Source organism: Sminthopsis crassicaudata, chromosome 5 (assembly GCF_048593235.1).
Source record: "Sminthopsis crassicaudata isolate SCR6 chromosome 5, ASM4859323v1, whole genome shotgun sequence".
In the NCBI taxonomy this organism is placed as follows: Eukaryota; Metazoa; Chordata; class Mammalia; order Dasyuromorphia; family Dasyuridae; genus Sminthopsis; species Sminthopsis crassicaudata.
This window is the reverse complement of record NC_133621.1, coordinates 203,299,351-203,315,337: the sequence shown is the minus strand read 5'-3', so window position 1 is coordinate 203,315,337 and position 15,987 is coordinate 203,299,351. Positions and strand designations below refer to the sequence as shown.

The 15,987-nt window shown below is 51.6% G+C and overlaps 2 protein-coding genes across 2 annotated transcripts; both read right to left on the bottom strand.

Moving 5' to 3' along the window:
* Window positions 1-5: 5 nt before the first annotated feature.
* LOC141543935 (uncharacterized) lies at window positions 6-7,904 on the bottom strand. Its single transcript, XM_074269601.1, has 13 exons — window positions 7,775-7,904; window positions 7,414-7,548; window positions 6,627-6,680; window positions 6,304-6,402; window positions 5,504-5,611; window positions 4,587-4,640; window positions 4,255-4,356; window positions 3,413-3,520; window positions 2,626-2,679; window positions 2,303-2,401; window positions 1,503-1,610; window positions 590-643; window positions 6-359 (listed from the first exon to the last, which is right to left on the bottom strand). Exons 1-13 carry the CDS (start codon window positions 7,902-7,904, stop codon window positions 169-171), a joined length of 1,296 nt encoding a protein of 431 aa, XP_074125702.1. The 3' UTR covers window positions 6-168.
* Window positions 7,905-8,001: 97 nt separating this feature from the next.
* On the bottom strand, window positions 8,002-15,932 carry LOC141543934 (uncharacterized). The gene is made up of 13 exons (XM_074269599.1): window positions 15,820-15,932; window positions 15,419-15,630; window positions 14,632-14,685; window positions 14,309-14,407; window positions 13,499-13,606; window positions 12,591-12,644; window positions 12,259-12,360; window positions 11,417-11,524; window positions 10,630-10,683; window positions 10,307-10,405; window positions 9,503-9,610; window positions 8,588-8,641; window positions 8,002-8,357 (listed from the first exon to the last, which is right to left on the bottom strand). Exons 1-13 carry the CDS (start codon window positions 15,930-15,932, stop codon window positions 8,167-8,169), a joined length of 1,356 nt encoding a protein of 451 aa, XP_074125700.1. The 3' UTR covers window positions 8,002-8,166.
* Window positions 15,933-15,987: the final 55 nt, after the last annotated feature.

Sequence of the window (15,987 nt, the reverse complement as noted above, 5' to 3'; positions counted from 1 at the left end):
ATTTATTTGTTTTATTTAATTTATTTTTTTCTGTTTGTATTTGTGTCTCTCTTGTGATTTTTCCACTGGGTTCTCATTTTTCTTCCCAACAGGGTTCATAAGGAATTGTGTATTCCTAAGGTTACTATGCATGTGACAGCAGGAAAACACCCTTGGTTCTGCAAAATGTTATATAGGTATATATCTATATCCAGAAAAGAAGTAGTGTAGCAAGAAGAGATAGCCAGGGCTTAGGCTCTCTCTGAAGCGGGCGTCACCTGCAGGGGCTCCAGTGGAACTGCTGCTGCCAGCTGTTGACTTTCCCTTAGTGGTGCTTTCAGCTCTGTTTGTCCCACTGGCTCCTGTAGTCCCCGTTGCTCCTGGGAAAGAGGAGAAAGGGAGAATCAGATGTACAGGCAGTGGCCATGAAATGGTCATCTGGAGTGGAAATGTCTTGAGGGCTCCAGGCGCGGAACTCTGGGGGGCAGAGGGCTACGTGTGGGCCAACCAAGGTTTTTCAGGGGCCCTCGGGCGACTGTCTGGCTCGCCGGACTGGGGGCACAGGGGCAACACGAGAAGCAGGGTGCTGAGCCAATCTCACCAGAAGTACCTGGGTTGGAAGTTCGAGAGTTGTCCTTGGTCCCTGAGGGAGTCGCACCGGGGCCTGCAACAATTGGGACAAATCTCAGATGAGAAACCCGTGCTGGGAGCCCCCTCAGCCTCATAGCGAATGGAATTCGATGGTATGCACACTCAGAGAGCTGAAATCCCATCTGTCTTTGGATGTGTCTATGTGCGTGTGTTTGCTCCTTGGGGGTGTGTGTGAGTGTGAGTGTGTGCGTGTGTGTGTGTGTGTGTGTGTGTGTGTGTGTATGTGTGTGTCAGTGTGATTGTAGTGTGGGAGTCTCGGGTGCTGCCTGGGGAAATAGCCACATGTGAAAATGGGAATCCATGCTGGACCTGAAAGGAAGAGTGTCCTTGGAAGAGCAGATTGGGATTCTAGAGGCCAAGTAGGTGCGGCTGCCAATGTGGAGGTAGACAGTAGGTAGAGAGAGGCCAGTCAGGCTCAGCTGAGCCGCTGAATCTTTCTGGACTTTTTTGGGGAGATGGTTCCTGCCTCATTGTGTGGCCTGGCCATGTACAAAGTTTCCGAGATCGGGGTCGCCATTGTAATGGACCCCACAGCAAGAGCTGGCTTAAAATATGCCCCTTTGCCCGGGAAGCAGATGAAGGGCAAAGCCGCAAGTTGTGGGGACGGTCACGCTGGGCCAGCAAGTGAGGCTTCGGGGCTGTCCCGAGCAGAGAGAAAACGTGGCAAGCTGTTTTTCAGCTTCCCAGGTTGTGGGGGCTGCCTCCACCATGGCAGTTGGAAGCCTTTGACCGCCAGGAAAACCAACGGATTGAGAGTACAGCGGGCCATGCCTGTTACGAGGCTCCCTTTTGGCTTCCGTCTGTGCCTCGAGGGAGACCTTCCCAAGGATCTATTGAAGGCCCAGAAGATCTCTGCTCTGCCCCTAGCTCACCTTGGCTGAGTAAGCTGGAAGTGGAGCTAGAGCTCGCAGATGGCGATCTTCCCGCTGGGGTGGTTTCTGCTCTGTTTGTCCCCATGGCTCCTGCAGATGTGGCCCCTTCTAGGAGGAGAAGACAGCAGAAATGCGAAGCTGAAGGCAGGGCAAGGTCAAGGAACAAGCTGATGGAGCAGCTCTTGGGTGTGTAAGGAGTTGGGAGCCGCTCTTTGTGTGGTGACCCAAAAAGTGGAAAATGCGGATTGGAGAAAGCCCTGGAAAGCTTGCCCTGAACTGAGGCTGAGCGAAAGAAGCTGAAGCAGGAATCCAGTGGCCGCCATCCCAGGAAGCCTCTGTGATGATGAACCCTGAAAGACTTGCTTGTCCTCAGTGCTTTAGTGATGCAAGGCAATCCCAAGAAGCTTTGGAGAGAAAAGGCCATCGACATCGAGAAAGAGAGCTAAGGAGATTGAGTGAAAATGAACACATGCTCTCTCTTTCCTCTTTGTGGCCAGTGCTTCCTTCTCACTCAGCTTGTTTTCCCTTGGTTCTGCTTTTTCCCTCCCAACATCATTGAGAAGGAAATGGGTATTACAAAAGGGAATCTCCATGTCAAACCACCATAATAAAACTATGAATGGACAATGAGATATCTATATCTATATCTATATCTGTGTATGTGTGTGTGTGTGTGTTCATGTATATTTATGTATATCTATCTCTCTCCGTATATGCATGTAAAAATATAGATATATCAAAGTGCAAGGCTGGAGGAGAGAGACAGCAAGGCTCCATGATGGGTGGGAAATGTGCGTCACCTAGAGGGGATCCAGTGGAAGGGCCGCTGCCAGCTGTTGTTCTTCCCTTAGTGGTGCTTTCAGCTCTGTTTGTCCCACTGGCTCCTGAGGTCACCATTGCTTTTGGGAAAGAGGAGAAAGGGAGAATCAGATGTACAGGCAGAGGGCATGGAACGCTCACCTGGAGGGGAGATGCCTTGAGGCTAGCAGGCGTGAATCTCTGAGGGCCCATGGCTACATTGGCGGGCCAGGATATCACGTGTGCCTGTGGTTTCCCAGGGGCCCTCCCGATTCTATTCCTGAGTGGTGTCAACAGGGTGCTGAAGCAGTCCTTTCAGAATTACCTGGGTTGGCACTTGAAGAATTGTCTTGGGGCGCTGAGGAGGTTCCACTTTGGCCTGCAACAATGGGCACACAAGTCAAGTGAGAAACCTGTCTTGTGATCACCTTCTGCACAATGCTGAAGGGAAGTGTCAACATGCACTCTTGGAGGGCTGAAATCCTAGGGGTGTTTGCCTGTGTCTGCTTTTGTGCCTTGGGAATTGGGTCTGTGTGTCTCGAAGAAAACAGCAAAATGTGGAAAGAGGACCCATTGGCGGGACTGAAAGGAAGAGTATCCTTGGAACAGGAGAGTGGGATGCAAGTGGAGCGTGGAGGAGAGGAGGGGGCAAAGATCAAACGTGGAGGAAGAAGAATGCAGAGCTAGGCCAAAGAGACTCAGCTGGCCAGCCGCATTTTTTTGGCGTTCTTAGGAGATGGTTCCTGTTTCAATCGGTGCCTTGGCCATATAGAGAGTTTTAAAGAAAGAACACCTCAGCAATTCGAATGGAGCCATGAGGAAGAGAAGGCTTCCCCTCTGCTCCCTTGCCAAGAAGAAGGGCCAAGGACAAAGCGCTAGGAAAGGTCAAGCTAGACCACCAGCAAGTGACTCTTTGGAGCCGAGAAATGGGTGTCCCGAGCAGGGAACCAATGCTAAGCTGCTTTGGAGCTTCCCTACTTGGGCTGATTGGGAAGCCACAGGGCAGAGAGAAGCGTTCACTGTGGGCAAGGAAGTTGGCTTTTGGCTTGGCTCTATTTGGTGAGCTAGCCTTTGCAAAGGCTCAGCAGATGTCTGCTCTTCCACTGGCTCACCTTGGCTGAGAGTGCTGGCAGTGGAGGTGGAGCTCGCACTTGCCGATCTTCCCGTTGCAGTGGTTTCAGCTCTGTTTGTCCCCGTGCCTCCAGCGGATGTGGCGGCTTCTACACGGAGAAGAAAGGCAAAACGCCCTGTTGAAGAGGGGCCAATGGCAAGGAAGAAACTACGGAAGCAGCTGTTTGGGATGGAAGGAGGTTGGAGCAGCTCCCTTGGTGGGGACACACAGGGGGGGACAGGAGAAGATGCCCATCCCTTAGGGAATGGCTGAATAAGTGGTGGCCCCCAAGGTCATGCAATAGGATGATTCTATCACAACTGATGATCTAGCTGATTGCAGCCAGATCTGGAAAGACTGACATGAACTGAGGCTGAGCGAAAGCAGGAGAGCCAGGAATACATTGTATCCAGCCACAGCCAGTTTGCATGATGATCGTCTAGGAAAGCCTTGCTTCTCTGCAGGGCTGTCCTGAGGCAAGGCAGTCCCCATCCACTTGGGTTAGAAAACGCCATCTGCCTCCAGACAGAGAACTCCACAGATTGAAGGCCAATCAACACCTTCTCGGCTTTTCATTTATTTATTTATTTGTTTGTTTTATTTAATTTATTTTTTTCTGTTTGTATTTGTGTCTCTCTTGTGATTTTTCCACTGGGTTCTCATTTTTCTTCCCAACAGGGTTCATAAGGAATTGTGTATTCCTAAGGTTACTATGCATGTGACAGCAGGAAAACACCCTTGGTTCTGCAAAATGTTATATAGGTATATATCTATATCCAGAAAAGAAGTAGTGTAGCAAGAAGAGATAGCCAGGGCTTAGGCTCTCTCTGAAGCGGGCGTCACCTGCAGGGGCTCCAGTGGAACTGCTGCTGCCAGCTGTTGACTTTCCCTTAGTGGTGCTTTCAGCTCTGTTTGTCCCACTGGCTCCTGTAGTCCCCGTTGCTCCTGGGAAAGAGGAGAAAGGGAGAATCAGATGTACAGGCAGTGGCCATGAAATGGTCATCTGGAGTGGAAATGTCTTGAGGGCTCCAGGCGCGGAACTCTGGGGGGCAGAGGGCTACGTGTGGGCCAACCAAGGTTTTTCAGGGGCCCTCGGGCGACTGTCTGGCTCGCCGGACTGGGGGCACAGGGGCAACACGAGAAGCAGGGTGCTGAGCCAATCTCACCAGAAGTACCTGGGTTGGAAGTTCGAGAGTTGTCCTTGGTCCCTGAGGGAGTCGCACCGGGGCCTGCAACAATTGGGACAAATCTCAGATGAGAAACCCGTGCTGGGAGCCCCCTCAGCCTCATAGCGAATGGAATTCGATGGTATGCACACTCAGAGAGCTGAAATCCCATCTGTCTTTGGATGTGTCTATGTGCGTGTGTTTGCTCCTTGGGGGTGTGTGTGAGTGTGAGTGTGTGCGTGTGTGTGTGTGTGTGTGTGTGTGTGTGTGTGTGTATGTGTGTGTCAGTGTGATTGTAGTGTGGGAGTCTCGGGTGCTGCCTGGGGAAATAGCCACATGTGAAAATGGGAATCCATGCTGGACCTGAAAGGAAGAGTGTCCTTGGAAGAGCAGATTGGGATTCTAGAGGCCAAGTAGGTGCGGCTGCCAATGTGGAGGTAGACAGTAGGTAGAGAGAGGCCAGTCAGGCTCAGCTGAGCCGCTGAATCTTTCTGGACTTTTTTGGGGAGATGGTTCCTGCCTCATTGTGTGGCCTGGCCATGTACAAAGTTTCCGAGATCGGGGTCGCCATTGTAATGGACCCCACAGCAAGAGCTGGCTTAAAATATGCCCCTTTGCCCGGGAAGCAGATGAAGGGCAAAGCCGCAAGTTGTGGGGACGGTCACGCTGGGCCAGCAAGTGAGGCTTCGGGGCTGTCCCGAGCAGAGAGAAAACGTGGCAAGCTGTTTTTCAGCTTCCCAGGTTGTGGGGGCTGCCTCCACCATGGCAGTTGGAAGCCTTTGACCGCCAGGAAAACCAACGGATTGAGAGTACAGCGGGCCATGCCTGTTACGAGGCTCCCTTTTGGCTTCCGTCTGTGCCTCGAGGGAGACCTTCCCAAGGATCTATTGAAGGCCCAGAAGATCTCTGCTCTGCCCCTAGCTCACCTTGGCTGAGTAAGCTGGAAGTGGAGCTAGAGCTCGCAGATGGCGATCTTCCCGCTGGGGTGGTTTCTGCTCTGTTTGTCCCCATGGCTCCTGCAGATGTGGCCCCTTCTAGGAAAAGAAGAAAGCAGAAATGCGAAGCTGAAGGCAGGGCAAGGTCAAGGAACAAGCTGATGGAGCAGCTCTTGGGTGTGTAAGGAGTTGGGAGCCGCTCTTTGTGTGGTGACCCAAAAAGTGGAAAATGCGGATTGGAGAAAGCCCTGGAAAGCTTGCCCTGAACTGAGGCTGAGCGAAAGAAGCTGAAGCAGGAATCCAGTGGCCGCCATCCCAGGAAGCCTCTGTGATGATGAACCCTGAAAGACTTGCTTGTCCTCAGTGCTTTAGTGATGCAAGGCAATCCCAAGAAGCTTTGGAGAGAAAAGGCCATCGACATCGAGAAAGAGAGCTAAGGAGATTGAGTGAAAATGAACACATGCTCTCTCTTTCCTCTTTGTGGCCAGTGCTTCCTTCTCACTCAGCTTGTTTTCCCTTGGTTCTGCTTTTTCCCTCCCAACATCATTGAGAAGGAAATGGGTATTACAAAAGGGAATCTCCATGTCAAACCACCATAATAAAACTATGAATGGACAATGAGATATCTATATCTATATCTATATCTGTGTATGTGTGTGTGTGTGTGTTCATGTATATTTATGTATATCTATCTCTCTCCGTATATGCATGTAAAAATATAGATATATCAAAGTGCAAGGCTGGAGGAGAGAGACAGCAAGGCTCCATGATGGGTGGGAAATGTGCGTCACCTAGAGGGGATCCAGTGGAAGGGCCGCTGCCAGCTGTTGTTCTTCCCTTAGTGGTGCTTTCAGCTCTGTTTGTCCCACTGGCTCCTGAGGTCACCATTGCTTTTGGGAAAGAGGAGAAAGGGAGAATCAGATGTACAGGCAGAGGGCATGGAACGCTCACCTGGAGGGGAGATGCCTTGAGGCTAGCAGGCGTGAATCTCTGAGGGCCCATGGCTACATTGGCGGGCCAGGATATCACGTGTGCCTGTGGTTTCCCAGGGGCCCTCCCGATTCTATTCCTGAGTGGTGTCAACAGGGTGCTGAAGCAGTCCTTTCAGAATTACCTGGGTTGGCACTTGAAGAATTGTCTTGGGGCGCTGAGGAGGTTCCACTTTGGCCTGCAACAATGGGCACACAAGTCAAGTGAGAAACCTGTCTTGTGATCACCTTCTGCACAATGCTGAAGGGAAGTGTCAACATGCACTCTTGGAGGGCTGAAATCCTAGGGGTGTTTGCCTGTGTCTGCTTTTGTGCCTTGGGAATTGGGTCTGTGTGTCTCGAAGAAAACAGCAAAATGTGGAAAGAGGACCCATTGGCGGGACTGAAAGGAAGAGTATCCTTGGAACAGGAGAGTGGGATGCAAGTGGAGCGTGGAGGAGAGGAGGGGGCAAAGATCAAACGTGGAGGAAGAAGAATGCAGAGCTAGGCCAAAGAGACTCAGCTGGCCAGCCGCATTTTTTTGGCGTTCTTAGGAGATGGTTCCTGTTTCAATCGGTGCCTTGGCCATATAGAGAGTTTTAAAGAAAGAACACCTCAGCAATTCGAATGGAGCCATGAGGAAGAGAAGGCTTCCCCTCTGCTCCCTTGCCAAGAAGAAGGGCCAAGGACAAAGCGCTAGGAAAGGTCAAGCTAGACCACCAGCAAGTGACTCTTTGGAGCCGAGAAATGGGTGTCCCGAGCAGGGAACCAATGCTAAGCTGCTTTGGAGCTTCCCTACTTGGGCTGATTGGGAAGCCACAGGGCAGAGAGAAGCGTTCACTGTGGGCAAGGAAGTTGGCTTTTGGCTTGGCTCTATTTGGTGAGCTAGCCTTTGCAAAGGCTCAGCAGATGTCTGCTCTTCCACTGGCTCACCTTGGCTGAGAGTGCTGGCAGTGGAGGTGGAGCTCGCACTTGCCGATCTTCCCGTTGCAGTGGTTTCAGCTCTGTTTGTCCCCGTGCCTCCAGCGGATGTGGCGGCTTCTACACGGAGAAGAAAGGCAAAACGCCCTGTTGAAGAGGGGCCAATGGCAAGGAAGAAACTACGGAAGCAGCTGTTTGGGATGGAAGGAGGTTGGAGCAGCTCCCTTGGTGGGGACACACAGGGGGGGACAGGAGAAGATGCCCATCCCTTAGGGAATGGCTGAATAAGTGGTGGCCCCCAAGGTCATGCAATAGGATGATTCTATCACAACTGATGATCTAGCTGATTGCAGCCAGATCTGGAAAGACTGACATGAACTGAGGCTGAGCGAAAGCAGGAGAGCCAGGAATACATTGTATCCAGCCACAGCCAGTTTGCATGATGATCGTCTAGGAAAGCCTTGCTTCTCTGCAGGGCTGTCCTGAGGCAAGGCAGTCCCCATCCACTTGGGTTAGAAAACGCCATCTGCCTCCAGACAGAGAACTCCACAGATTGAAGGCCAATCAACACCTTCTCGGCTTTTCATTTATTTATTTATTTGTTTGTTTTATTTAATTTATTTTTTTCTGTTTGTATTTGTGTCTCTCTTGTGATTTTTCCACTGGGTTCTCATTTTTCTTCCCAACAGGGTTCATAAGGAATTGTGTATTCCTAAGGTTACTATGCATGTGACAGCAGGAAAACACCCTTGGTTCTGCAAAATGTTATATAGGTATATATCTATATCCAGAAAAGAAGTAGTGTAGCAAGAAGAGATAGCCAGGGCTTAGGCTCTCTCTGAAGCGGGCGTCACCTGCAGGGGCTCCAGTGGAACTGCTGCTGCCAGCTGTTGACTTTCCCTTAGTGGTGCTTTCAGCTCTGTTTGTCCCACTGGCTCCTGTAGTCCCCGTTGCTCCTGGGAAAGAGGAGAAAGGGAGAATCAGATGTACAGGCAGTGGCCATGAAATGGTCATCTGGAGTGGAAATGTCTTGAGGGCTCCAGGCGCGGAACTCTGGGGGGCAGAGGGCTACGTGTGGGCCAACCAAGGTTTTTCAGGGGCCCTCGGGCGACTGTCTGGCTCGCCGGACTGGGGGCACAGGGGCAACACGAGAAGCAGGGTGCTGAGCCAATCTCACCAGAAGTACCTGGGTTGGAAGTTCGAGAGTTGTCCTTGGTCCCTGAGGGAGTCGCACCGGGGCCTGCAACAATTGGGACAAATCTCAGATGAGAAACCCGTGCTGGGAGCCCCCTCAGCCTCATAGCGAATGGAATTCGATGGTATGCACACTCAGAGAGCTGAAATCCCATCTGTCTTTGGATGTGTCTATGTGCGTGTGTTTGCTCCTTGGGGGTGTGTGTGAGTGTGAGTGTGTGCGTGTGTGTGTGTGTGTGTGTGTGTGTGTGTGTGTATGTGTGTGTCAGTGTGATTGTAGTGTGGGAGTCTCGGGTGCTGCCTGGGGAAATAGCCACATGTGAAAATGGGAATCCATGCTGGACCTGAAAGGAAGAGTGTCCTTGGAAGAGCAGATTGGGATTCTAGAGGCCAAGTAGGTGCGGCTGCCAATGTGGAGGTAGACAGTAGGTAGAGAGAGGCCAGTCAGGCTCAGCTGAGCCGCTGAATCTTTCTGGACTTTTTTGGGGAGATGGTTCCTGCCTCATTGTGTGGCCTGGCCATGTACAAAGTTTCCGAGATCGGGGTCGCCATTGTAATGGACCCCACAGCAAGAGCTGGCTTAAAATATGCCCCTTTGCCCGGGAAGCAGATGAAGGGCAAAGCCGCAAGTTGTGGGGACGGTCACGCTGGGCCAGCAAGTGAGGCTTCGGGGCTGTCCCGAGCAGAGAGAAAACGTGGCAAGCTGTTTTTCAGCTTCCCAGGTTGTGGGGGCTGCCTCCACCATGGCAGTTGGAAGCCTTTGACCGCCAGGAAAACCAACGGATTGAGAGTACAGCGGGCCATGCCTGTTACGAGGCTCCCTTTTGGCTTCCGTCTGTGCCTCGAGGGAGACCTTCCCAAGGATCTATTGAAGGCCCAGAAGATCTCTGCTCTGCCCCTAGCTCACCTTGGCTGAGTAAGCTGGAAGTGGAGCTAGAGCTCGCAGATGGCGATCTTCCCGCTGGGGTGGTTTCTGCTCTGTTTGTCCCCATGGCTCCTGCAGATGTGGCCCCTTCTAGGAGGAGAAGACAGCAGAAATGCGAAGCTGAAGGCAGGGCAAGGTCAAGGAACAAGCTGATGGAGCAGCTCTTGGGTGTGTAAGGAGTTGGGAGCCGCTCTTTGTGTGGTGACCCAAAAAGTGGAAAATGCGGATTGGAGAAAGCCCTGGAAAGCTTGCCCTGAACTGAGGCTGAGCGAAAGAAGCTGAAGCAGGAATCCAGTGGCCGCCATCCCAGGAATCCTCTGTGATGATGAACCCTGAAAGACTTGCTTGTCCTCAGTGCTTTAGTGATGCAAGGCAATCCCAAGAAGCTTTGGAGAGAAAAGGCCATCGACATCGAGAAAGAGAGCTAAGGAGATTGAGTGAAAATGAACACATGCTCTCTCTTTCCTCTTTGTGGCCAGTGTTTCCTTCTCACTCAGCTTGTTTTCCCTTGGTTCTGCTTTTTCCCTCCCAACATCATTGAGAAGGAAATGGGTATTACAAAAGGGAATCTCCATGTCAAACCACCATAATAAAACTATGAATGGACAATGAGATATCTATATCTATATCTATATCTGTGTATGTGTGTGTGTGTGTGTGTGTTCATGTATATTTATGTATATCTATCTCTCTCCGTATATGCATGTAAAAATATAGATATATCAAAGTGCAAGGCTGGAGGAGAGAGACAGCAAGGCTCCATGATGGGTGGGAAATGTGCGTCACCTAGAGGGGATCCAGTGGAAGGGCCGCTGCCAGCTGTTGTTCTTCCCTTAGTGGTGCTTTCAGCTCTGTTTGTCCCACTGGCTCCTGAGGTCACCATTGCTTTTGGGAAAGAGGAGAAAGGGAGAATCAGATGTACAGGCAGAGGGCATGGAACGCTCACCTGGAGGGGAGATGCCTTGAGGCTAGCAGGCGTGAATCTCTGAGGGCCCATGGCTACATTGGCGGGCCAGGATATCACGTGTGCCTGTGGTTTCCCAGGGGCCCTCCCGATTCTATTCCTGAGTGGTGTCAACAGGGTGCTGAAGCAGTCCTTTCAGAATTACCTGGGTTGGCACTTGAAGAATTGTCTTGGGGCGCTGAGGAGGTTCCACTTTGGCCTGCAACAATGGGCACACAAGTCAAGTGAGAAACCTGTCTTGTGATCACCTTCTGCACAATGCTGAAGGGAAGTGTCAACATGCACTCTTGGAGGGCTGAAATCCTAGGGGTGTTTGCCTGTGTCTGCTTTTGTGCCTTGGGAATTGGGTCTGTGTGTCTCGAAGAAAACAGCAAAATGTGGAAAGAGGACCCATTGGCGGGACTGAAAGGAAGAGTATCCTTGGAACAGGAGAGTGGGATGCAAGTGGAGCGTGGAGGAGAGGAGGGGGCAAAGATCAAACGTGGAGGAAGAAGAATGCAGAGCTAGGCCAAAGAGACTCAGCTGGCCAGCCGCATTTTTTTGGCGTTCTTAGGAGATGGTTCCTGCTTCAATCGGTGCCTTGGCCATATAGAGAGTTTTAAAGAAAGAAAACCTCAGCAATTCGAATGGAGCCATGAGGAAGAGAAGGCTTCCCCTCTGCTCCCTTGCCAAGAAGAAGGGCCAAGGACAAAGCGCTAGGAAAGGTCAAGCTAGACCACCAGCAAGTGACTCTTTGGAGCCGAGAAATGGGTGTCCCGAGCAGGGAACCAATGCTAAGCTGCTTTGGAGCTTCCCTACTTGGGCTGATTGGGAAGCCACAGGGCAGAGAGAAGCGTTCACTGTGGGCAAGGAAGTTGGCTTTTGGCTTGGCTCTATTTGGTGAGCTAGCCTTTGCAAAGGCTCAGCAGATGTCTGCTCTTCCACTGGCTCACCTTGGCTGAGAGTGCTGGCAGTGGAGGTGGAGCTCGCACTTGCCGATCTTCCCGTTGCAGTGGTTTCAGCTCTGTTTGTCCCCGTGCCTCCAGCGGATGTGGCGGCTTCTACAAGGAGAAGAAAGGGAAAACGCCCTGTTGAAGAGGGGCCAATGGCAAGGAAGAAACTACGGAAGCAGCTGTTTGGGATGGAAGGAGGTTGGAGCAGCTCCCTTGGTGGGGACACACAGGGGGGGACAGGAGTAGATGCCCATCCCTTAGGGAATGGCTGAATAAGTGGTGGCCCCCAAGGTCATGCAATAGGATGATTCTATCACAACTGATGATCTAGCTGATTGCAGCCAGATCTGGAAAGACTGACATGAACTGAGGCTGAGCGAAAGCAGGAGAGCCAGGAATACATTGTATCCAGCCACAGCCAGTTTGCATGATGATCGTCTAGGAAAGCCTTGCTTCTCTGCAGGGCTGTCCTGAGGCAAGGCAGTCCCCATCCACTTGGGTTAGAAAACGCCATCTGCCTCCAGACAGAGAACTCCACAGATTGAAGGCCAATCAACACCTTCTCGGCTTTTCATTTATTTATTTATTTATTTGTTTTATTTAATTTATTTTTTTCTGTTTGTATTTGTGTCTCTCTTGTGATTTTTCCACTGGGTTCTCATTTTTCTTCCCAACAGGGTTCATAAGGAATTGTGTATTCCTAAGGTTACTATGCATGTGACAGCAGGAAAACACCCTTGGTTCTGCAAAATGTTATATAGGTATATATCTATATCCAGAAAAGAAGTAGTGTAGCAAGAAGAGATAGCCAGGGCTTAGGCTCTCTCTGAAGCGGGCGTCACCTGCAGGGGCTCCAGTGGAACTGCTGCTGCCAGCTGTTGACTTTCCCTTAGTGGTGCTTTCAGCTCTGTTTGTCCCACTGGCTCCTGTAGTCCCCGTTGCTCCTGGGAAAGAGGAGAAAGGGAGAATCAGATGTACAGGCAGTGGCCATGAAATGGTCATCTGGAGTGGAAATGTCTTGAGGGCTCCAGGCGCGGAACTCTGGGGGGCAGAGGGCTACGTGTGGGCCAACCAAGGTTTTTCAGGGGCCCTCGGGCGACTGTCTGGCTCGCCGGACTGGGGGCACAGGGGCAACACGAGAAGCAGGGTGCTGAGCCAATCTCACCAGAAGTACCTGGGTTGGAAGTTCGAGAGTTGTCCTTGGTCCCTGAGGGAGTCGCACCGGGGCCTGCAACAATTGGGACAAATCTCAGATGAGAAACCCGTGCTGGGAGCCCCCTCAGCCTCATAGCGAATGGAATTCGATGGTATGCACACTCAGAGAGCTGAAATCCCATCTGTCTTTGGATGTGTCTATGTGCGTGTGTTTGCTCCTTGGGGGTGTGTGTGAGTGTGAGTGTGTGTGTGTGTGTGTGTGTGTGTGTGTGTGTGTGTGTGTGTGTCAGTGTGATTGTAGTGTGGGAGTCTCGGGTGCTGCCTGGGGAAATAGCCACATGTGAAAATGGGAATCCATGCTGGACCTGAAAGGAAGAGTGTCCTTGGAAGAGCAGATTGGGATTCTAGAGGCCAAGTAGGTGTGGCTGCCAATGTGGAGGAGACAGTAGGTAGAGAGAGGCCAGTCAGGCTCAGCTGAGCCGCTGAATCTTTCTGGACTTTTTTGGGGAGATGGTTCCTGCCTCATTGTGTGGCCTGGCCATGTACAAAGTTTCCGAGATCGGGGTCGCCATTGTAATGGACCCCACAGCAAGAGCTGGCTTAAAATATGCCCCTTTGCCCGGGAAGCAGATGAAGGGCAAAGCCGCAAGTTGTGGGGACGGTCACGCTGGGCCAGCAAGTGAGGCTTCGGGGCTGTCCCGAGCAGAGAGAAAACATGGCAAGCTGTTTTTCAGCTTCCCAGGTTGTGGGGGCTGCCTCCACCATGGCAGTTGGAAGCCTTTGACCGCCAGGAAAACCAACGGATTGAGAGTACAGCGGGCCATGCCTGTTACGAGGCTCCCTTTTGGCTTCCGTCTGTGCCTCGAGGGAGACCTTCCAAAGGATCTATTGAAGGCCCAGAAGATCTCTGCTCTGCCCCTAGCTCACCTTGGCTGAGTAAGCTGGAAGTGGAGCTAGAGCTCGCAGATGGCGATCTTCCCGCTGGGGTGGTTTCTGCTCTGTTTGTCCCCATGGCTCCTGCAGATGTGGCCCCTTCTAGGAGGAGAAGACAGCAGAAATGCGAAGCTGAAGGCAGGGCAAGGTCAAGGAACAAGCTGATGGAGCAGCTCTTGGGTGTGTAAGGAGTTGGGAGCCGCTCTTTGTGTGGTGACCCAAAAAGTGGAAAATGCGGATTGGAGAAAGCCCTGGAAAGCTTGCCCTGAACTGAGGCTGAGCGAAAGAAGCTGAAGCAGGAATCCAGTGGCCGCCATCCCAGGAAGCCTCTGTGATGATGAACCCTGAAAGACTTGCTTGTCCTCAGTGCTTTAGTGATGCAAGGCAATCCCAAGAAGCTTTGGAGAGAAAAGGCCATCGACATCGAGAAAGAGAGCTAAGGAGATTGAGTGAAAATGAACACATGCTCTCTCTTTCCTCTTTGTGGCCAGTGTTTCCTTCTCACTCAGCTTGTTTTCCCTTGGTTCTGCTTTTTCCCTCCCAACATCATTGAGAAGGAAATGGGTATTACAAAAGGGAATCTCCATGTCAAACCACCATAATAAAACTATGGATGGACAATGAGATATCTATATCTATATCTATATCTGTGTATGTGTGTGTGTGTGTGTGTGTGTGTGTTCATGTATATTTATGTATATCTATCTCTCTCCGTATATGCATGTAAAAATATAGATATATCAAAGTGCAAGGCTGGAGGAGAGAGACAGCAAGGCTCCATGATGGGTGGGAAATGTGCGTCACCTAGAGGGGATCCAGTGGAAGGGCCGCTGCCAGCTGTTGTTCTTCCCTTAGTGGTGCTTTCAGCTCTGTTTGTCCCACTGGCTCCTGAGGTCACCATTGCTTTTGGGAAAGAGGAGAAAGGGAGAATCAGATGTACAGGCAGAGGGCATGGAACGCTCACCTGGAGGGGAGATGCCTTGAGGCTAGCAGGCGTGAATCTCTGAGGGCCCATGGCTACATTGGCGGGCCAGGATATCACGTGTGCCTGTGGTTTCCCAGGGGCCCTCCCGATTCTATTCCTGAGTGGTGTCAACAGGGTGCTGAAGCAGTCCTTTCAGAATTACCTGGGTTGGCACTTGAAGAATTGTCTTGGGGCGCTGAGGAGGTTCCACTTTGGCCTGCAACAATGGGCACACAAGTCAAGTGAGAAACCTGTCTTGTGATCACCTTCTGCACAATGCTGAAGGGAAGTGTCTACATGCACTCTTGGAGGGCTGAAATCCTAGGGGTTTTTGCCTGTGTCTGCTTTTGTGCCTTGGGAATTGGGTCTGTGTGTCTCGAAGAAAACAGCAAAATGTGGAAAGAGGACCCATTGGCGGGACTGAAAGGAAGAGTATCCTTGGAACAGGAGAGTGGGATGCAAGTGGAGCGTGGAGGAGAGGAGGGGGCAAAGATCAAACGTGGAGGAAGAAGAATGCAGAGCTAGGCCAAAGAGACTCAGCTGGCCAGCCGCATTTTTTTGGCGTTCTTAGGAGATGGTTCCTGCTTCAATCGGTGCCTTGGCCATATAGAGAGTTTTAAAGAAAGAAAACCTCAGCAATTCGAATGGAGCCATGAGGAAGAGAAGGCTTCCCCTCTGCTCCCTTGCCAAGAAGAAGGGCCAAGGACAAAGCGCTAGGAAAGGTCAAGCTAGACCACCAGCAAGTGACTCTTTGGAGCCGAGAAATGGGTGTCCCGAGCAGGGAACCAATGCTAAGCTGCTTTGGAGCTTCCCTACTGGGGCTGATTGGGAAGCCACAGGGCAGAGAGAAGCGTTCACTGTGGGCAAGGAAGTTGGCTTTTGGCTTGGCTCTATTTGGTGAGCTAGCCTTTGCAAAGGCTCAGCAGATGTCTGCTCTTCCACTGGCTCACCTTGGCTGAGAGTGCTGGCAGTGGAGGTGGAGCTCGCACTTGCCGATCTTCCCGTTGCAGTGGTTTCAGCTCTGTTTGTCCCCGTGCCTCCAGCGGATGTGGCGGCTTCTACAAGGAGAAGAAAGGGAAAACGCCCTGTTGAAGAGGGGCCAATGGCAAGGAAGAAACTACGGAAGCAGCTGTTTGGGATGGAAGGAGGTTGGAGCAGCTCCCTTGGTGGGGACACACAGGGGGGGACAGGAGTAGATGCCCATCCCTTAGGGAATGGCTGAATAAGTGGTGGCCCCCAAGGTCATGCAATAGGATGATTCTATCACAACTGATGATCTAGCTGATTGCAGCCAGATCTGGAAAGACTGACATGAACTGAGGCTGAGCGAAAGCAGGAGAGCCAGGAATACATTGTATCCAGCCAGAGCCAGTTTGCATGATGATCGTCTAGGAAAGCCTTGCTTCTCTGCAGGGCTGTCCTGAGGCAAGGCAGTCCCCATCCACTTGGGTTAGAAAACGCCATCTGCCTCCAGACAGAGAACTCCACAGATTGAAGGCCAATCAACACCTTCTCGGCT